This window comes from Seriola dumerili, unplaced genomic scaffold (assembly GCF_002260705.1).
Source record: "Seriola dumerili isolate Sdu_G_001 unplaced genomic scaffold, Sdu_1.0 BDQW01000331.1, whole genome shotgun sequence".
Taxonomy (NCBI): Eukaryota; Metazoa; Chordata; class Actinopteri; order Carangiformes; family Carangidae; genus Seriola; species Seriola dumerili.
Genome location: NW_019174586.1, coordinates 6,470,910 through 6,493,484, shown reverse-complemented (window position 1 = coordinate 6,493,484; position 22,575 = coordinate 6,470,910). Strand labels below are relative to the sequence as shown.

At 36.8% G+C, this 22,575-nt stretch overlaps 3 protein-coding genes across 4 annotated transcripts; 2 read left to right on the top strand and 1 right to left on the bottom strand.

Annotated features, from left to right (window-relative positions):
• Positions 1-3,164: 3,164 nt before the first annotated feature.
• On the top strand, positions 3,165-7,682 carry LOC111232760. Its single transcript, XM_022760405.1, has 6 exons — positions 3,165-3,248; positions 3,360-3,704; positions 3,801-4,148; positions 6,212-6,328; positions 6,664-6,716; positions 7,228-7,682. The coding sequence occupies exons 1-6, from the start codon at positions 3,206-3,208 to the stop codon at positions 7,351-7,353; spliced, it is 1,032 nt and encodes a 343-aa protein (XP_022616126.1). The 5' UTR covers positions 3,165-3,205; the 3' UTR covers positions 7,354-7,682.
• Positions 7,683-9,706: 2,024 nt separating this feature from the next.
• LOC111232580 lies at positions 9,707-13,352 on the top strand. The gene is made up of 5 exons (XM_022760164.1): positions 9,707-10,028; positions 10,323-10,691; positions 10,775-10,900; positions 12,967-13,028; positions 13,134-13,352. Exons 1-5 carry the CDS (start codon positions 9,707-9,709, stop codon positions 13,260-13,262), a joined length of 1,008 nt encoding a protein of 335 aa, XP_022615885.1. The 3' UTR covers positions 13,263-13,352.
• A 5,319-nt stretch (positions 13,353-18,671) lies between these two features.
• LOC111232759 lies at positions 18,672-21,287 on the bottom strand. 2 transcript variants are annotated; one of them, XM_022760403.1, is made up of 6 exons: positions 21,233-21,287; positions 20,820-21,128; positions 20,361-20,705; positions 20,051-20,188; positions 19,904-19,959; positions 18,672-19,799 (listed from the first exon to the last, which is right to left on the bottom strand). In XM_022760403.1, exons 1-6 carry the CDS (start codon positions 21,273-21,275, stop codon positions 19,656-19,658), a joined length of 1,035 nt encoding a protein of 344 aa, XP_022616124.1. In that variant the 5' UTR covers positions 21,276-21,287; the 3' UTR covers positions 18,672-19,655. The 2 variants fall into 2 exon arrangements, with proteins under 2 accessions (XP_022616124.1, XP_022616125.1); XM_022760404.1 differs by having other exon boundaries at positions 20,051-20,185.
• Between the last annotated feature and the right edge of the window lie 1,288 nt (positions 21,288-22,575).

Here is a 22,575-nt window from a genome sequence, read left to right as displayed (position 1 = left end):
TGAATGTGATATAGTGAATGTGAGTTCACCATGGACAAATTTCTGTGTAGACCTCATATGATGCAGCCTTTGTCTCCCAAAATCTTTGGTTTTACAGGATGATTACCTATCAAATAGTTCCCACCACAGTAGTATTTTCAGTAACTATTTTCATGAGGATACTGTCAATTCACATCAAGCTGATGACTTGAAAAGATGAAAGCCAAGAAATCAAAATATACATTAACATGTATGTTAAACGTAGGCCTTTTTGTCTTACTGTGATGGTGCAAGACTTGTTTTGTCGTTTTTCAAAGTTGGTCATGTGTTACACTCTTACAGTTGTTTGCAGGTGGGAATCAAATGACGGATCTGTCCTTGCAGCTCCTTCAAGTTGGTCAGTCTCATTGACGTTGACTCCCTATTGACAGCTTCCCTTTACTACACCATACGTTTTCGTTTTTTTTAAATAAAGAATTTATGCTTATGCTTTATGCTTGTCAGACTTTCATTTCTGTCTTTCATATTTCCTTACAACATGAAGAATATATGTTTTCTTAGCCTTGTCTTGTGATTGTCAGAAATGATGAGCCTGTCTCTTCATGTAGATGTCACGTATTGCATGGTAGATCATTTGATGCATGTGCACGTTGACCTGGTTAGCAAGCAAGTGTGGTCAAATTAGGCAGTCTAGAAAGTTCAAGGTAATGTCACAGCAACAGATATTCAATTTTCAAAAACATCCCTGTGAGAGACAGAAGTGACAGCTGACTCTGGTACAGTTTGTAAATTAAATTTAAATTTGTTCTTCAATAATGTTTTTAATACAACCCTAGTGTACATGGAGAGGTTAAATTTACAGGGCCATGGTGCATTATGTCCTTCCAGTGAGGTGACTTATAATGCTATCCATTTAATAACAAGACTAAGAGTCTACAGTCATGCCAACAGTGAGACAAGGTACTGCTTTCGGCTATATGCTAGTGAAAGCATGCTAACATGCTCAAAATGACAAAGCTAGCATTCAGATGTTTAGCACGTAATGTTAACCATCTTAGTTTAGCATGTTAGCATGCTAGCATTTTCACAAAACACAGAAAACTCTTGAGGCTGATTCTCAAGAGTACAAGACAAATTATCTATTATTTAATTTTGACCTGATGGTGGTGCTAGATGAGAAGTTAGAGAATCACCAGGATGATTTAGGTTTTTCCTGAGGGGGACACGGGTGTGTGCATCAAAATGAGCGTATTGTAGCAGTCCACCCAATTGAGTTATTTTACACAGAACCACGAGTGTCAGTCTCATGGTGGCAATGGAGGTAAGTCAAGGGATCACCATGGTTGTTGAGATGCAACTGTTTGGTACCATGAACATCAGTACAAAATTGGTTCAGTAGTTGTTGAGACATGACTCACTAAATGAAAGCTTTAAGAGGAAAAGTCAGGGGATTCTCAAAGTTGGTATCATTCATTATTTTGGGGGACAATCTGTCTAAAATATAATGACAATCTGTCCAGCAGTTGTAGATATATTTCAGCCTGGATCAAAGTGGTGGACCAACTGCTTGTCCAATATTTCCATCTCTAGAAACATGCTGCTGCCATGTGTTAATATACTGATGGATGTCCAGTCTCTATTTGGGACAAGAAAAGCTGTTGCTCTACTACTGACTTTATCTGACTGGATAGTCACTAATAATGTACACAAATGGTTTTCAAACTAGTTTTAAATACTGTAAACTGTAGAAAAATGTCACTTCTATCTCAGGCTATGATGGATTACGAAATATATAGCACAAATTCAAAAGGTGTCAACAGTATGACCAAGCTGTGTTCCACATAGCAACATTAAAGCATACGTTTGCAACAGTTAGTGCAATCTATGAACATTTGTGGTGGACTTTTTTTTTCCCCCTCCATCATCACTTCTCACATTTCAGAGAATTGCTCAAGACGTTGTGGCTTCTTTCATAGACGAACTTTACTGTGAATGCTCAAGCACAAAAGTCATGTCAGAAAAAACATGTTAATTATTGGTCATGGACCTTGTGGGAATCAAATGAATTAAGGGTTTGTAATTCATTTTAGCTCAGAGATCAAAGTTTTAGATCTCTGCATACTTCAAAGGAGGGTGACGGAAGTTCAGACTGCCGTCCTGTTGACTGAGTGTTGTTTTTACTGTTGATGGGTCCTGTCACATTGACTGGAAGATGGCCAGTGAGAATAGACTCATAACACCTTCTTATACTCATAGCACTGTCTTGAGGAATTTAGTATCATGTCATTGGCAAAATCATGATGGACTATTATCAGTGGTGGAAGAAATATTCAGGAAGATTATTTACATGGGTAAAAGTAGCAATAACACACTGTAAAAAATACTCCATTACAAGTAAAAATATACATTAATGCACAAAAATGTATAAGTTATCAAATCTTTTAAAATCTAAAAAATCTAAATATGAAAAGTAACTGGTAACTATAGTTTATAAAATTATAAAATATAGTGGAGTAAAAATCAATGAAATGTAGAAGTAGTAGTTGTAGAGGTATTTAGTAAGATGAAATGAAAATAATACAAATATCTCAAAATTATACTTAACTATGTTACCTGCGGAAGCTCCATCACATCAGTTTGAGAAAGACTGTTTAAACTGACTCAAAATGAAACCTCAACACTTGAGTTTGGTCCATATAGTTTAACATTATAGTTAGTGAAATTAATTTGAGTCCTGTAAATGTCCTGAATTAAATTTGAATCTATATTTAAGATTATATTTATCTTTTGTTACCTAAGACTACTACTAATATAGATAATAAGTGATTAGTAATTATTGTTGCATTAATAATTCAAGATGAATAAAAACAGAGATCTGCAGAAGCTACAACGCCAGCTGTGTGTCTTTTGCCCAGTTATGCCTCACTTCTGTTCTTGATCAAGTTGAGTTATATCTAAAATGTACTATTCAAATCATCACTATGTGCTAACATCGCAAATTGGGCATCATAAAGAAATTAAAATGTACAGCTAGAACAAACTATACAGCTGATTCTCTGAAAATGGATCATCAGTGTGCTAAATTTTACAGGAAGTGCATTTTCTATGCTTCAGCCAATCACTATGATTTCCACTTTGTCAACTTTGATTACCTTGTGACTAAATCTTTCATTTGAGTGGGAAGACATCAGTTGTGCAAGAGAAGGGCAGTGATCACAGCAGCACAATGATCGGAGGACTGGTTGCTTTGATTCTTCTAAGTGCATTGTGTGAGTACAATTTTTATCCACTGTAAATTACTGCTAATTGATTGTATTTTGTATCAGTGTTTTTTATCCTGTCATGTTGTAATTCTATTATTTTTTGTCTCTTTTCTTTAGCTGTGATTCAAACTATAGAGGTTCCTCACCACATCTCTCTGACTGTGGTTGAACCCGGTGATAATTTGACTCTGACATGTATAGTCATTGGGAAGGAAATCGGGTTGTTTTACTGGTACAAGCTGAACTTCGGATATATGATCCAAACAATTGCTTCAGGATCTTTCACTAAAATAACACTTCAAGGACAATTTAAAAACCCAAGATTCAATGTCACAAAAGAGGGTGATCTTCATTCTCTTATCATAAGAAATATAAGCAAAGAAGATGAAGCAACATACTTCTGTCAAGCAGGAGCAGCATATCTAATGAAATTCATTAATGGCACAAATTTGGCGGTGAACGGTAAAGTATGCTCATTTCAGTGTCTTTCCTTGCTATGACTTCAATACCCAAACAACTAAAGTTAATTTTTTTCATGCCCTTTTGTGAATCCCACAGATCATAAAAATCAGCAGACACATGTCTATTTGCATCAAAGTCCAGAGACAGCATCAGTCCAGCTGGGAGCCTCAATGACTCTCCAGTGTTCACTTCTCTACACGAACAAAGAGAGCAGAGCCCAGTGTCCAGGTGAACACAGTGTGCACTGGTTCAGAGCTGGATCAGGAGGATTTCATCCAGGCATCATTTACACTCACAGCAACAGGAGTGATGAACAAGAGGAAAGGAGCTGTGTCTACAGTTTGTCCAAAACTATACAGAACTCCTCTGATGCTGGGACGTACTACTGTGCTGTGGTCACATGTGGAGAGATCCTGTTTGGTGAAGGAACTAAAGTGGAGACAAGTATGTTTTTGAAGTCTTATAATTAATTCTATTTATTATTATTCTGTTACTTTTCGAGTCCAGCGTTGATAATAGTAAAGGAAGACTAAAACATTTCTCTGCTCCGCAAAATTACAGTAGGCTATTTTCAATTTTAGGACATTTATCATTGCCTTTTTTGTAAAATACTGGATAGTTTTTTATCTCATCAGGCATTGAAAAATGATTCAAATTAGATCTGCTTGAAGTGCTCAAGGTTGGGAAAGAGGAACCACTGCATTAATTTAGACAGTTCACATGCGGCAGACTTATGTCAACACATATATAATACAGTTCTGTCTTGAGTGGGGTTTTGGCTGCCTCTGCTTCTTTTCCTCTCTTTGTTCTTTTTGTTTGCTTTTGTGTGTGTGTGTGTGTGTGTGTGTGTGTGTGTGTGTGTGTGTGTGTGTGCGCGCCATTTACCTTCATTTCCTGTGGTGCTTCTTGTTCCATCGAGGGCCCTGTTGATTCTTCATGTTTTCTTGTGCAGTCTATATAAATGTGGTTGACTGTGTACTTGAGGTGATGGTAACAGTCAGATCAATCCAAACAATCCAACAGAAAAATGCCATAAACCACAGCCTAAAAAATTGCCACAGAATTAAATTTTTGACACATTCTACACCTGATTAGCATTTCAAAGCTTGTCTCACTGCATGGAATTGTAAAGTGTTGCCGTTTCGTGTTCTCACCTGTGGTACTGTTTTCTAAAAATGAGCAACCCTGTTTCCTAGAAAAAAGCTGAATGAAACACCACATGCAATAACTGCACCAAAGTCACACAAAGCACACGACTATCCCATCAGACATTGCATTGATTGCATTCTGATTCTCGCCTGTGCTTAGGTTTAAACAACAAACTGCTTTGGTTACACAAGACCACGATCTTTCTCTGACCCTAACCAAATGCTGTGAGTGCATAAACATAACCATAAAAAAGTTTAATAACCTGCCTGTATACCTGTATAAAACTTACCTTAACCCTCCTGTTATATTGCTGGTCAAATTTACCCCTTTTAAAGTTAAAAAATCTAAAAAAAAATAGTTAAAAGTATTTTTTCTGTCCAGCAGTTGTACACACACACACACACAAACACACACACACACACACACACACACACACACACACACACACACACACACACACACACACACACCCTATTCTCTCATCTGTAAAGCGTTCCGTCAGGCAAAACTGTCTGCAGAAAACATAATAAAGACAGTGCCAGGGCCCACTAGGATGGCACTGACTCGTGTGACAGACATCAAGTCAGCTTTTGAGCCGGTCATGCCCAACTCAATACAGAAAATCATTCTCGAAATGACTAATCTAGAAGGAAGGTGTGTTTTGGGGTGGAAGTGGAAGGAGCAGGATAAAATGCATTTACATGCATATTTGGGGGTCCTCATCCTGGCTGGGGTCTATAAGTCAAAGGATGCAGAGACAGGCAGGGCTATATTTCGTGCCACAATGTCTCTGGAGACTTTTCATATTTTCTCCAGAGTAATCCGATTTGATAATCGAGAGACAAGGGCTGTCAGACGGGAGAGAGACAAGCTGGCAGCTATTAGGACAGTGTGGGAAAAGTGGGTAGAGCAACGTCCACTACTGTATAACCCAGACCCTAATGTCACAGTGGATGAACAGAAGAGGTGTCTTGTGTTAATTTATCAACATCACTCCATAAAATTTTTTTTTTTAAAAATGTAAAATAAAAATTAAAAAAAATCAATGTCATGTGTATTTTATATGTAGGTCTTTCCAAAGTACATTAAAAAAGTTTTAACATGCATTTTTTTATGGAAAAACGAGTGAATTATCCTCATTGAACCATGATCTGTGAGAGGTAAAGAACACCATTACACTAAATATTGATTTAAATGGTTAGTAATGGAGTTAATAATGAGGTATAAACAATGTTTATTGGGATTTTTTGGTTTCTTACACTTTTGGATAATTAAACATGCCCCGGGTCAAATTGACCCAGGAACATCATTGCTGTTCCTGAGAAACGAACATAACAACCATTTCTTTCTCATATCAGGACAAGAGCTGTGCCCATCTGACATTGCACTTGGGATACTGCTGCCTTGCTATGTCATTGTGATTGCTATTCTAATTCTCTCCAGAAAGCAAAAGTCTGTTTGTGAACATTGCAAAGGTATGTTCATTGTGTCTATATGGATTATTTGATATTTTAACAAAGTCAGCTGGCATTTTTTTTAAAAATAGGAGTTATTGTGGTAAGTAGTAAGGTCTCATTTCATGGGATTATATTAATAGGTTCACATTTAAATCAGCATCTGAGCTACTTTATACTGCTCATCTAGTCACACTCAGTAATAGAATAAAAGCTAGTGAAAGGTTAATATGTTGGGTTGTGACCAGCTCGTGACTAGATATTTGGTGGTGTCGAAGCTATGAACATTAATGTGAAACAATAACTGTGTTGTCAGAGTCGAACACACTTTATTAATGTCTTGTCTTTATGCACAGGAGAAGTAGCTGCTTCCAGTTATGCTGAACATAACAGATCATCTGAGGATGTGGTAAATATCTAAATATCCAATGCATGTCTAGACTTGATGATGAATGGTTGGTGTACTAGAGGCAGGTTTCAATATGTGGTTAGGTTCAGGCAACCTAAAATTGTGGTTTTGGTTAAATGTAAATGCATATATTGTGTTTGAAGTCACAGTGAACTTTGTCTGTATTAGCCAGACCACAATCTTTCCCTGAACTTAACCAAGTGCTATAAGACTGTAAATATAATCATAAAAAAAAAAATCTAACAATGCTGCAGTTACTACAGGTGGATATTACACTGAAGGATTGAATATTTAGTTGGAAAACAAATTAAATAGGTTGTCAGTCAGCATTTTACTGATATCAACATTTTTTATTACTTGCAGGTAATATGGCCATTGTTATCTTTCCTTTAAAATGTATTTGTTGTTGCAATTTAAAATGTGCCAAAGCTTTTGATATGCAAAGTAGAAACAATCAATTAACTGCTTCTGCCATTATCCTCTAACCTTCAATCATAATTACCGCTTGCAGGATGGTGAAGCTGCGGCATTAAACTATGTAGCGCTGGATTTCTGCTCAACAAAAGGTAAACGATGGAAGGATAACAGGGGTTTACCACAGGACAGTATTTACTCGGGCATGAGAGACTGTCAGTGAAGTGCTGTCCCCATGAAGAAGAAACAAATTAATATGTACAGTGTGTACTCTACTGTACATTGCCACATAAAATTATTTTGATGCAGCTCTAATTTCTGTTTAGGTGAATTAAATGAGATGAAGAAAGATTTTTGCTGTAATGTTATTGCTAATTGTTTTATCCATCAGATTAGTTTAGGATAGCCAGACCACTTGTGTTTTGATGTGATGTTGCGTATTTAAACTAAGAATATTTTTTATTATTTGTATTCTTATTATTATTGCTTGTCATATTGATCTTGTGTAATCACTCAAAATCTGAAGGAAGTATGAATAATGTAAAGAACCTTTGCTGCCATTAAAGAGAAAATACCATGTTCCATGTTCTCTATATTTTGATATGAGACACTTGTATGAATAACCCAGTGACTGGTTGATGCTCGAGGAGCTCAGAGCCACAGCTGATCTTGGAAAAACGGCTTTTTCTGTTAGTAAACCAAACGAAACTATGGTATGGTGAACATATCTGACCTGTTACTTGATAAATGCTGTTTAGTAATCATGTGAAATCTGAAAGATTTTAAATTATACCTCAAAAAGTAACACAACATTTCTCATATTACCAAACATTAAACACATGCACGCACGCACGCACGCACACACGCACGCAGAGCCTGAAGTTGCCATGAAGCTGCAATAATTCATTGTTTTGGCCAGTTGGGGACAGATATTGCTGTTTGGTGCTGTGCAAAAGACAGTGGAATTAGTATTTTGTTTCTGAAAACAGCTGCTGCTGGTTATTTGCCAAAGCAAAATACAGATGATATATACAGAGCTCGTAATATAGTAGCTGTTGATGAGAGAAGTTAGAAAATGTGTAAGCCAAAAGCAAGAGGCCCTAATAATATTAATAAATAAGAAAGGCCCTACATTATGATACATGTTATATTAATTGAGGAACCCGTGAAGCTGGGTTAAGCTGGGAGAATGCCTGCAGGCCCATAAACAGTATTTTGAAATGTAGAAATATTATTAAATCATTAATTTGTCTGAAACATGAAACCATGATGCCTTCATTTCAAGATATAGTTCAGGTGCTAAAAGGAAAATATTCCTATCTAACACCTATAGGCACAGGTCAAAGGTCAAGGTCACTCTGACCTCACAAAACACATTTTTGGCCACATGAGCACAACATTTCAGGAATCCCTTGAGGGACTCCCTAAAAATTTGGCACAAACTCTCACTTGGACTCAAAATTAATTGAGTAGATTTTGGTGGTCAAAGGTCAAAGGTCACTGTGAAAACACGATTTGGGCATAACTCAAGCATCACATATCTTTAGATAGAAAGTTGTTGCTATATTATTGTTTAAAATCTTGTTTACAGAACCTTTAAGTTTATTTTTTATTTTGCAGGAGTGAAAGTTTTTCAGTCTCAAAAAACAGTTAGACATTCTGTATTATATGCAAATAGAAAATCCATAGATTAATTTACACATGGAAAGCATGTGAGTTTAATTTAATGATTTTTCTTTGCAGCAATTTCAGATGAAGAGCCTCAGTAAATTTTGTGTTTAAAACAGTTAAAAATATTCAATCGTATGTCAGAAATGCGACAATAATATGTAATAGGCCTTGATAAATGTTTTCAATAATAATGTAATATTTAATTGCTGTGAAAGATAAATGTCAACACTATCTCAAGTAAAATGTCAATCAAGTTTATCAAAAATGACACTTTATTGCTCTATTTACCACTCTGTTCAATAGATGTTGAGATATTTCACAGGATAAGTGAAAAATCTGACCTGCTGGTGGCGCTAGCAGAAAGGCCACAGGAACATCAAAGTATGAAGTTTCATCCTCTCAGGACCATGAATATCTATACCAAGTTTCAAAGAAATCTATTTGGTAGTTGTAGTTCATTATGGACCAAATTGATTTGCTGACTGAAAAACATGAACAATCTCTAGCTCATTACATTTACTCCTTTATGTCATCTTTATTAACATTAAATGATTTAGAGAATGGATAATAATGAGAAGTACTACACCAAGACAAGACCAGTCTAACAGGAAGTGCACATTGATCATATATTCTGTGATAGCCAATCACATGCATCTGATGGTCTGACCTCACAATCATCTCTCCTCCTCCACTCACAACATCACCAAGAAGTTTCCAAATAAAGACAGTGACAAGATGATCCTGTTATGGGCTACACTGTTTCTCCTTCATCAAGGACGTAAGTGCTATTTAACCCAGGTGATATATTTTCTCATTTAAGTATTTAAGTATTTTTTTTTTTACATTTTACACTAATTGTCACTTATTGTTTCATGCCTTATGTGCTCTGACTTGATTCAGACACAATGGTTCCAGTGATCACAGTTCAACCTGGTGAACCTGCGACATTCTCGTGTGTTTTGCCTCGTGAAGATTTGAACAAAAGACAAGTCTTCTGGTACAAGCAGAGTGCTGGGGATACTCTGAAAATCATTGCGACACAGCGGAAAAGTATAAACCCGGTATATGGACCAGAGTTTTCTGCCTCAAGACTGGAAGTAAAACAAAGTAAAAATATCGTCAAGCTGACCATTTTGAAGACCGCTCATAAAGATGAGGGAATGTATCACTGTGCAGTCATAGATTGGACAGAAAATACTTGGACTGGGACCTATTTGTCAGTAAAAGGTAATTTATGATCAGCCCTGTGTTAATGTTTCTTAACTATTTTTTTAAAAATTACTTGATATGGTGTCACCAAGCATTTTCTGAGATGCATTCCAAATTCATCATACAGCACAGAATATCCAATTGAAAGTTTATGTTAGATATATTACTCTTACTTCTGGAGCACTTATTCCTAATTATATCTGTACCGTATTATGTCAAATCATTGTATGTTATGGTTATAAAAGTCCTAATATTTCAGAATGTGTGAGGAACTTCTATTCCAAACTTTCAGCACAGTTTTGTACCACTCAGGAAACTCTCAGAGGACATCAAACTATACCGTTGTCCAGTGGCCGACAGTATCTGATCCAGTCCATCCAGGAGACTCAGTGACTCTGCAGTGTTCAGTCCTCTTTGAATCTATGAACAAGACGTGCGCAGGAGATCACAGTGTATACTGGTTCAGAGCTGGGTCAGATAAATCTCATCCTAACATCATCTACACTGATGGAAATAAACTTGATAAATGTGAGAAAAGATCTGAGTCTCTGAAGAGCTGTGTTTATCGCTTCACTAAGAACATCAACTCCTATGATGCTGGGACTTATTACTGCGCTGTGGCCACATGTGGGGAGATCATTTTTGGAAATGGAACAAAACTGTGTCTGTCCAAGACTGGAGGTGAAATACAAAACATGTTGACAACATCATGACTTATGAGTCTCCTTCTCTTTCAGAAACATTTAATTTTTTTTTCTTTCTAGGGCAAAAAGCAAGTTCTGAAGTTATTGCGCTGGTGATATCAGTAGTCTGCTTGGCCATTTCTCTGATTGGAAATATTGTTTTCATCTGTTGCCGAACTCCAAGGCCAGTGAGTGAACAATTTAAAGGTAAGTGTTGTTATCTGAATCAAAAATCATAATACCACCATGGTTGTACTGGAAAAGTTCTTATCTCTGATGTAGGACGTGTAACTTCATATAGGAAAATCCTCATGTTCGTTGATAAGATAATAGAGAATTATTTTATTTTGCACAGTATTAATATTTAATGCCAATCACATTTGTAGGACATTTGTAGTCTCCATATCGGTGTTTGTTCCACGTGTCTCCTAAACTAATTAATTAATTGTTGTTCATTTTTAGGGTAAACACAAGAAACTTGTGCTGTAGAAAATGGACCAGACTCAGTGAATAGCTGCCTAAGTTTAACATCCTAAGTCCTATGATAACTATTAATTCAGCTATACAGACTAATGAGCAGTGATAACTAACATGTCTTTGGGGTCATCAGGTGGGAACCTCCTTTCACCAGTGTTTTGTCTAGTTGGTCCCACGACACCTCCAGGAGGCTAGACAGTGATCACTGGCGTCCCAGAGTCACTCCCCTAATGCCAGCCATCACTGCTCCTCACACCACAACTGTTTTCTCCTTTATCTTGCCTATGATACCACAAACAAAAACATCAACTCGGACAAAACTCGGACAAAACACACTAGCAGATTCAGCAAACAAACTCCCCTAACCAGTTGGAGAAAGTGGCGGCCATTTTGAATGAGGGAGGTAGAGTCAAGGAGAGATGCCTTTTTGAGCTAAACTCTCCCCCGCCGGATCGGGCTGTGCTCTACCTCCCCCTACTCCCCCACTCTCCAACAACTCACCTAAAGCAAACAAACTCACCTAGACAGTCAAAGACACACTACAGACCAATTCAAAGCAATACAAACAAACAATACAGGCCAACTCACCTGAACTAACCGCATGGTCTCAAAGAGGCTCACACAGGCCACACCCCCCACTTAAAAACACTTCCTCTTCCTGGATTTTCTTCCTTGCTTCTCCTAAGAGTCTGTCTATCCTAAGTGCTCCCCCTGCTGGGCCCCCAGCTACCATTACTTCTTCTCATCCAAATCCACTGACTGGATCTTACTGCCTCATCTGACATGTCCTTTACTATTTTCCTCACACTCTGTCCACTTTCTCCTAACTCCCTTACCAAAGAGACAACAGACCTTGCTACAAATCCTCTACATCCTACTTCCACTGGACAAATCCTAACTTTCCATCCTCGCTGCTCTGCTTCTGCCCCTAACTCTACATACCTGAGCTTTTTCCTTTCATATGCTTCTTCAACTGAAGCCTCCCACGGAACAGTCAGCTCTATGAAATATACTTTCATTCTACTCCTAGACCACAAGACTATGTCAGGCCTTAGCTTTGTACTGGCTATTTCCTGGGGAACAACAAGCTTTCCTCCTAAATCTACCTGCATTTCCCAATCACAAGCATCCTCTAAGCTGCCTTGCCTCCTTGCTGTCTTACCAACTTTCTCTCCCTCTTGAACAAACTTGATTGCAACTCTCTTTATTTTAGACCCTCCTAAATTTGCCTGCCTCCGTAAATCTTCAATTCCTGCAGCTAAGCTTTTTAAAACCTGGTTATGTCGCCACGTATACCGGCCTTGCGACAGACTAACCTTACAGCCTGACAAAATGTGCTTTGAAGTTGCAGTACTTGAACACAATGAACATAGCGGGTCTCCATTTACCCAGAGTTTTAGGTTCTGGGGAGTTGGCAATACATCATATGTTGCCCCTATCAAAAATCTAATGCTACTTTCCTCCATCCACAGCTTTTTCCAGCTAAGCTTTTTCTTAACTACACCTTCCCAATTCAACCACTGTCCCTGCTTAGCCTGAGCCACTGCCTTTGCACCCCTTAATATTTCCTCCTGTCTACGAACCTGTTCCACAACTAGCTTTCTCTTTTCCTTGGGACCTGCTCTACTCCATTATTAATAATTATTAATTAATTCCTCAATTATTAATAATAGAGGAAAAACTTAATAACCGTTAGTTAATTAACATTTTTAAATTAAAACCTGTTGAATCAGTTGAGGATCTGTATTGAAAAGTCAGATTAAGTACATAATATACTTGTTTCCATTCAACATTAGGGAGAGAAAGTGCCTCGTCAGAAGGACAACATGACAATTTGAGCCAACCAGTACATGAAATTGTAAGTAAAGATGCCAAATCACATATGTTGTTACTTCATTAGCATAATTCCGAATAGCAACATATACCTACATGATGAATAATAAGTCTTTTATTTGCTGCACAGACTGAAGATGGACTTGATCTGAACTATGCTGCGTTATATTTCTCTGGAGGGAAAGTTACAAGAGGAAGGAAGAAGAAAGAGTTGAAGACTAAAGAAAGTGTGTACTCTCATGTTGAATACAGAATGTGAGTGTGTGTCTATGTAAAACTGTGGGTGGATTTATAGAACTGACCTCTGGCAGTGTGAATAAATAAATGTAGTGGATAGATTTACAACTTGACTGAGACCAAGCTGTTTCACAATAAAGGTCAAAATCATAGCACACAGATGCTCTTTATGTTCCATATTTTACCATGAGTTGATTCTTGCATCATTTGATGTGTTTGCATATGTTTGTTATTGTTCTTTTATATTAGAGGGTTGCAGATTTTATTAAATATAAAACAGATATGTGGGTTAGCCATGAAGTTTTATTACATTTCTTTCAGACATTTCCATATCTGCATATTATCTTAGTTCAAGATATTAATTATCTTAATTTTAACTCTGAGGATGTGGTTTGTAAAGAAAAACTAAATTGAGTATTATTCTAAGACTTTAGGGACATGTGGCTCCTATGATCCAGCTTCAGAACGACTCTCACAAACTGTTCAAAGTGACACTGAACAAACGAGGACGTCTTAGGACCAATCTACACCTAACATGTGATCAGATGGATTTCAGAAAGTTTTTGGAAATCTCCAGAATAAACAACACATTTTATGTATGACAGATCACAGCTGTAGCAACATTTTGGCAGACAAATCTTTTTTTTTTTATTGATATAGTTTGTCTTTGTTCCAAGTCATGTTCATAGTTTGCATGGTCACTTAAAAAAAACAAAAAACAAAGGCAACATGCATAAATTCTAAAGATATTTACTCACAACAGCTTTATAGTCATGTGGTGTCTGTCTCCAAAGACACCAAAGAAGCTTTATGCGTAATGATGAAATAAATTTGCTGTCCAAAATCCTCTGATCTGACTTTCTATCTCCTGATACTGGTTACAATGCAGGGCACTGACTAATATGGATACTGATCAAAATTAATATCTCCTACATTTCCAGGTATCTGTCTGTAAAAAGAATTCATATAATGCCCAAAAAATACTGAAACACAAAAATGGAAGAGTAATTAGGTATGGATTATTTTTCTCTAACTTTAAATCTCTAGATCTTTCTGATATTCGGTCTACCTAATATATTGATGCCAATACTGAATCAGTGGATAGGATCGGTTTATCTCTACTAACTTATTAGGTCTTTGAACCTGCGGTGCGTAACTTTTATCTTGTTCATGAGTTCAACCAATCATGAAAGCATAAGAATTAAATCAATATGTGAGAACGAGGCACGGTGTTGTGGGTGGGCGTAATAGGCCTGAGCCCTCCCACTTAAACAACTGGTCCATTCTAAACAGCTGTGACAACTGAGAGTTTTAGACTGCAGATGTAGTCACTGTGTAATTTCATCCCTGCAAATGCATTTCCTATTGAGACTAGAAAAACCTAGAAACCAATGTAGGTAAGACAGGAAGTAGAGCTGAAAATTCCTGCCTGACTTGATTGTCTCTATATTGCTCACAAAAGTTAATCCAGCTCACCCAGCAGTCAATCTCTCTTTTGCCCTGAAATCAATTTAAATAAAAATCCAGCCAGATCATCCAAACAGAACTTAAACAGAATTAGAATGTCTGGTCTAAATTAATGGATATATTGGACTACACAGTCTACAGCAAAAAATAATAAATACAAACTGGGTTGGTAATAAACCATCTCAGTGTTGGAAATGTTTTAGAAAAACATCGAGAAAGTGTTATAATCAACCAGACCTTCTAGTCGCCTTCCACAATGAGATATCAGTTATTTCTGTTTTAGTGAGATTACTAGTTGGAAACCATCAGAAACTTTCCTCTGCAGTAGTGAACACAAGACACAGCCTTTTAACAACATTATACTGCAACCTGTTCCTGGCTGCGATAACTTCAGGTACTCTTCACTCACACATTTGATCGAGATCTATTTCCTGTGCATTAGCTTGCTAGTTTTTAAATCATTTTAGAATCAGTGGGCTACACGGGATTATTTCTTTTTTTTTTTTTTTAAAAAAAACCATACTTTTTAAGGCAGAGTCATCAAAACAAGTGATGATGATGATCAGTTAAAGTTTCTTCTGTGTGAAGCATGTATAAAGATAAGTGAATAGCCCAACAGCATAACAACAACATTGTTATGATTATAATAATCATAATAATAATAATAATAATAATAATAATAAGAGGTAGTAATAATAATGATAGGAATAACAATAAAAATGCAGTGGTCAAAGTTGTGTAAGAGGGAGTCAGTTAGCCTATCTGGTGGTAAGGGAACAAAATGAAGTGGTTTGATAAATGAAAGCCACAAAAAGAAGTTAGACTAACAAACCCTTTAGCTCTAAACCCACTCACATAAACCACATCATACAATACCAAATGTTGCAAAACAGACATGTAACTCACTAATCCAAACCAAAAGCCTTCACAGCAGCGTAGATCCTCTCTCTCTCTGCTGATTTTGCATCCTGTATTTCACAACTGGTAGTTCTCATCAAGGTGAATACGACAGCTGTCAGGCCGAGACTCAAAGCAGGACTCAGATGCAGAGATTTTAGATAACAAAAAGGCTTTTATTGAATTCACCGGAGACCTCGGACCGAGTGACAAACAAATGGCTATAAACAAAACTAGACACTAAACTCTGACTATAGTAACAGATATGTCCCACTCCATACAGGATTACTAATCCACTCTGCGATTGTACAGTGATACATTCCCTCATCTTCTTGAGTCGTCCTCATTATGGTCAGGTTGATGAAATTTTTAGCAGTATTTACCTCCAATCTGGACTCAGAAAACTCTGGTGTAAATTCAGGTTTTCCAAATTTCCGCTGTGTCACAATTAATTTCAGAGTATCCCCGGCACTTTGCCTGTACCAGTAGAGTGTCCTGTGGCTGATCTCAACATTAGGCATAGAACATGTGAAAGTCACAGGCTCACCAAGTTGAACTGTGATCACTGGAACCAGCGAATCTGAATTAAATGAAACATTTAATACATGAAACTGTAAATAACAAAGATGTAGATTATTTATCTTGCAAAAACATAATATAACCTCCACACATCCAGTTGGCATGTTAAGTCATCATTGACTTCATACACAGAATTAGATCACTAGTTTAGATTACTTACATACTTGATGAAGAGCAAGCAATGTAACCCATAACAGGATCATCTTGACATTGTCTCTTGCAAGGAACCTCACTGGTATCTCAGTGAGTAAAGGAGCTGATGTTACATCCAATATGAACACTGTCAAATGCATCTGATTGGTTATCACAGATACTCAAAAGGACACTTCCTGCCACACTGCTCTCATTCAGGTCTTTGTGAAACATATGACCTCATTCTGGTCCATCCACTCACTCATTTTAATGATAATGTCAAAGATTGTTGTTTCTCAGAATTTTGTGGACTCTTCAACATACACTCTCATTTAGGAGTGCTTTTCATCTTTTTTAGGCAATGCCCAGCTTTTGTCCTCAGAATAGGGAGGTGTTTTGCTCAAAGAAGTTGTGAAGTCAGAAAAGATTGATAAGATGAGAACAATGAGTTAGATCAAACATACTGTAAAAATACATTTTCATTCATTCAATTCAACTGTTCATTCAACTGTTCATTCAACAATTTACCTCTATTTAAACCTTTAAATTCATTGAGGTTTCTCATTGAAGTTTCCCTCAATTCAAAACAGGACAACACTCAGTGACAGCAATTGCACACTGAGGTAAAGTCATTTGAGTCAATTATCCAGTGGTAGTGAGAGAGTCAGGTCGTCTCTGAAGTAATCCACTTATTACTATATCTTGCACTTCAGTGTCCAAATTTTGAGTGTGTAAATGTATCCACTATATAGTGCTACCAACAATTCCCAAATGAAACAACAGACTTAAGATGTGTCTCAATTCAATAGGGCCTTCGGTCTAGGAAGGCGTGGCCTCCAAAGACTACATAGAAATGAGATGGTCTGATCTACGGAGCATTTCCTATTTATCCTCAGCCGCTGTTTGATTTGTGGAGACTGTCTTATTCTCTTTGAAAAGTGATTCATCACTGGTGCGCAATCCTTCTTTTCCTGGGAAATGAAGGACACATCTCTCTGTCGCATTTTAAGGAGTCTTTAAATGCAGCCTTTGAAGGATGTGGCCCTGAGACGCAGCTACTATTTACCATACCATGTACTACAGCGTCCACCATTTTATTTGAGTGTCCAAATTTTGAGTGTGCAAGTGTAATGCCCCCAACAATTCCCAAATGGAGGAAAAGATGTAGTGTCCATGACATGTACGCTACTTTCAATCCCACAATGCAAAGCTCCATATTTTACAGATGTGAAAAATGAAGTAGATGCCAATGATTTGTTAGCGTAAGAAATCCCAATTTACTAGCTCATTTTCTTTTGTGTCGATTACATGTTTATTTTGTTTGTCATCTGTTTATTCCCTCCACAGGTTAAATAACAACCACATAGAAACCGCCACTGACCTACAGCTTTGTCCTAGTTGTGAATAAAATATTGGTTAACTTACATAAGATCCTGTGTGGTTTCCATCCTTGTCTAGTTCTTTGACCTAAGACTGTCACAAACACAATACTAGATAATACGATACAATACTAACACTACGTTCACCAGTGCTCTACATGCTAACGTGCTGATGAACCATGTTCACCATCTTAGTTTAGTATGTTGACATGTAAACGTTCACACATTTGCACTCAAGTACAGTTGAGGCTGGTGGGAATGTCAGTAGTCTCTCAGGTATTTACTCATGAACAAAAGACGCAGAGGAAAAGTCAGGAAATCACAAAAAATGATTACAATTCATCATGAGTGGGGCATTAATGTGTACCAGATTTCATAGCAATTCATTGAATAGCCATTGATACATTTCAGTTAAAGCCACAGATTTGAACCTCGTGGTGCTTGGGAAGCACCAAAGTTATTAGGATTCATTCTCTGAGCACCATGAATGTCTGTAATAAGTTTCAAAGACCAGGCTTGAACATATTAACTGAACTTTTAAGAAAACATTCCCTTTGGAGTACCTCATGGTTCAGTTGTGGGTTCTCCAGAATCTAATTATTTTATTGAGATTATAGTATTGCAATGGTCCTACATTGGTGTAAATGATATACAGTATATAGCAGCAGTACTTTAAGGAAAATTCAATTTTCCATATTCTATGTAATCTTGTGAGCACAGCTGAATAAGGCTACTGCAGTAACTGAAGGGGTTGGGACACATCATCACTGGCATATAATATTCAGTCAGTCAGTAATATTAAAACTGGTAATGTTATATGATGACTCCCTGAGTTATTATTTTAATAGTTTTTTATTTATATCATGTTGCATTTATTCATTAAGCAATACTTTCAAGCTCCCTACAGAGGTGGTTTCAAAAATAATCATGTTGTAACATATCATTCTACTATATAAGATGAATCATTTATGGCTATGTATAAGCAAAAAAAAAACACCACAAAGTTTTAGAAAATGGTGCATTAAAATTTAAGTTTAACTTGTGATTTCATTATAGGTTTGATATCTCTTGTTATTTATTTTTTATGAAGGAAGCAACACATTTACACACCCACCATGTCCTGTCAGTACATTAGCTTGGCATGGCATTGATACATGGAAGATGTTTACAGACTTACAAATACATATACAAAAGGACATAAGTTTCTCAACTTTGATAAAAACTCAGTTTTGTGATCCCTACTGCATAGCTCTACTGCAATGACTATATACAAAGATCGACGACATCACAGCTCCCCAACAATGAAGCCAAAACAACTAATCGCCCTCTGTTGGCTGGCTGCAGTATAGGTCATAAACCCCGCCCTCTCTGTGTTAGTGGATGGGATATGGGCCAAACTAATAAATCAAAGTATATCAAAAAAAATTTCCCAAACATGGTTTCTGTCATTTGAGGTAACTCTTATCACATTGATGTATGTTCAAGTGTTACTTTTCATGATACGTTTGGGTTTAATTAGTTATTTGATGCTTATAAAAAGTGAGTGTAACGTCATGATTGATTGACAGCTGTGACTGACTTGTGATTGGGTCTAGTGGGTGTATAGGTGGGACCTTGATACTGTGGCTCCACTCGCCGATCATGACTGTGCAGATATTTTGGCTTCATGTTTGTACAGTGAAAGGGAAGTATATAGTCATTGGTCTATTGGTACAATAAATATAACTACATATAATGTCAAAAAGATTTTTTTTTGGTTAAATATATGTCAAATATATTCAGGAATAGGTCAAATATCACTTTCCCAATGGGAGAGTGTGTCCAAACCATTGACGGGTACTGTATATTTTACTGACTTTAGAGGTGAAATAAAATTTCAATGTACCCTCACAGTGTGAAGACAAAATTATTATTATCAATAAGCAAATGGAGTGTTTTTAGACTATTTGAGATTATTACTATTATCTATCCAACCCAAGAGCACGGACATCAGTGTAGATACTCTCTTCTTCGGCTGTTTTTGTATCTCTTGTTCCTGCTTTGCTAGCTCTAGCTTGTCTGCTGGTGAAGGTAGGTGCAGAATAAACCAGTGAATCCTCATCTGTCTGGGGAAACATTATGGATAGTGAAGTTAATATTTACACAAGTAGAGAGAAAAACATGATGATAACTTTTCAGCTGCATCTCTTCTTTATACACTAAATCTTACCTGCTGACTTTCCTGATTAGCACTGGCTGTTGCATTTGCTTGTAGAGCAACATCAACTGTAATATAAAATAAAAACATGGTGTTAATGTGAATACATTTTTGCAAAATATATGTTTGACAGATCAATGAACGAGTGACTTTGCTTACCGTAATAACCATAAGAACTTTTCTTGAGTTGCTTGATTAAATAAATGAGAAAGGCTATAACGATCAGACTTATAGCCAAAGCAGCACATAACAGAAAGAGAACTGTGTTGTCCTTCTGCGCATGCAAACCGCTTTCTGCTTACATAACATGAAAGAGGGAGAAGATGAAAGTTACTTGTTAGTAAAAGTGTAATTAATAGGAATTTATCATTTCTGATAAGGTGTTACAGTATATTAAGAACAAACAGGACCATCATCAAACACACACATATGTTAATTTCCTCATTATGTAGAAATATGATGCAGTTACCATTGGTATCGAGTTTTGATCCATTTCCAGAAATTATCTGTTCACACGTGGACACAGCACAGTGATAAGTCCCAGCGTCAGAAGAGGTGACATTCTTCAAGAAGGTGCATATACATTTCTTTGTTGAGAGTCCCTCAGGATTCTTGTCATATCCACAAACACTGTTTCCTTGAGTATAATTAAAACTTGGGTGAGATTCAGCTCCTGCTCCAAAACAGCACACACACTTTTCTTCTGGACACAGTTTTGTCTCTGAGTCAGAGAGGGTTGAAAACTGCAGAGACACAGAGGCTTCTGTATGGACTGGATCAGGTGTAGGGACTGCAGTGACATCAGGTTCTGCTCCTGGGATACCGAAAAATATATATTATATTATTCAAAAAACACATTTCAACATAATTATTTAAAATAAAGCCATATTTAAGGAATCTGAAAAATGCTTTGTTTTGCTGTGTTTACCTTCAACTCTCAGGTCTGTTCCATTTAAAAATATAAAGTTCTGTTGATGTATTTTCATACAGAAGTAAACTGTTGCATCACTTAGCTTTGCTTTTTTAATAGACAAAACAAATGTTCCAAGCTCTTCAGTGACTCTAAATCGAGGATCAACAGACTCCAAGCTATATGTTTTTCCCAACACTTGAGGAAAGTTTCCAGAAACAATCCTGATCCAAAACAAGCTTCCTGAACCCTTGCGAGCACATGTGAGGGTCACATTATCTCCAACACAAACAGTCTTTGTCTCAAAGATCTGCTTGTCTGTGCATCCTGAAAAGACAAACAGAGCAGTGAAAAATCATATAATCCATCTTATATATTACTGTAAAAGGATGACGATACTTCAAATTCAGAGACAATCTACATATACTTACGCCCCACTTTGAGCATCAGCAGTAAATACAATATGATCAACATTTTAGGGTTATTCCACTTGAGACTGCTGAAAATTAGACCATATAATACGGTGACTCATCTACATATAATCATATCAAGTGGGAGGAAACAATTTCAGAGCAATCTGATTGGCTTCTCGTTATGTTAGCATTTAACAGTTTTACCTCAGAGGAAATAATTTCAACCATCTTTCCAGTCTAAACACATGAAACACCATCAACAGCGAGTTTTGTTTCATGTGTCATGGTGGGTTTCTATAACTGAAACTATAACAGTTAACACAAGAGATCAGTTTACAATATCTCTGCTGGCAAAATTAATAAAAACAGAAGTTATCTTTACCTTGTGGCTCTGATGTCATTTGATCTTGATGCAAACAAATCTCTAATGTTTGGATGTATTTCTGCAAGTGATATATAATTAGATCTTTTTGTCATGAGTAGTCGAGAAGTTGAGTGGTGTTATTTTCCTGAACACAAATGGGAGGAAATGTAGCAGGTTTTCGTTTTGTGATCATTCACTGTACTATGTGGGGTATGTAACCTAGTTTCTAAAAGCCCTAAAATAGACTGCAGGTGCTTTTTGTGATTCATGGGGTGTGGTAATGTCATAACTTTGTTGCTGAGTGATTCTACAAACCCAAGATTATGTTCAGTGATGCAGTGATTCAGTGATTCAAATGCTCAATGTGCGCTTTATTTATTTATTTATTGGTTATTTATCTCTCCCTTAAGCTTAAGGTAAGGTAATTTAAACTACTTGGTTATGGTTAGGGGATGATTATGATAATGGCAAATTAACTGAAAGTGATGAAAGTTGAACATTTTAGCATGCCAGTTGACTGGTGCACTACTTCCTGCCATGGTACTGGACATTGGGTTGTATGTTCAGTGCTTTAGCAATGCTAAATCATGGCTCTAACACTTACAAATTGTATAAAATCTGCTCACTCATTTTCATCACTGCCATCTTTTGGTATAACTGACTCTACAGACAGAAGATAAGGTTTACAATGAACTCTTTTATCATCAGGTAGATCTTTTCAGAGGGGGCTTGATACCAATAGCCTTTAAAACCAAATCTATTGTAATGTAATATGTACAGTATGTGTAAATGTAAAGGCCTATGTTTAGCAAAAGAATTGAAATCTGTAGTTCTCAGTTAAATCTGCATTAACTAATTTTATGGGGCGAAACAACACTGACCAGTTACCCTTTCTTAATGTTACCACCAATGTGTTAGCCAACAGTTGCCTATTTCCATCAGATATGGAGTAGCGTTAGCATTTGGTGACCTGGCATATGGAAGTCCAACATCCAGT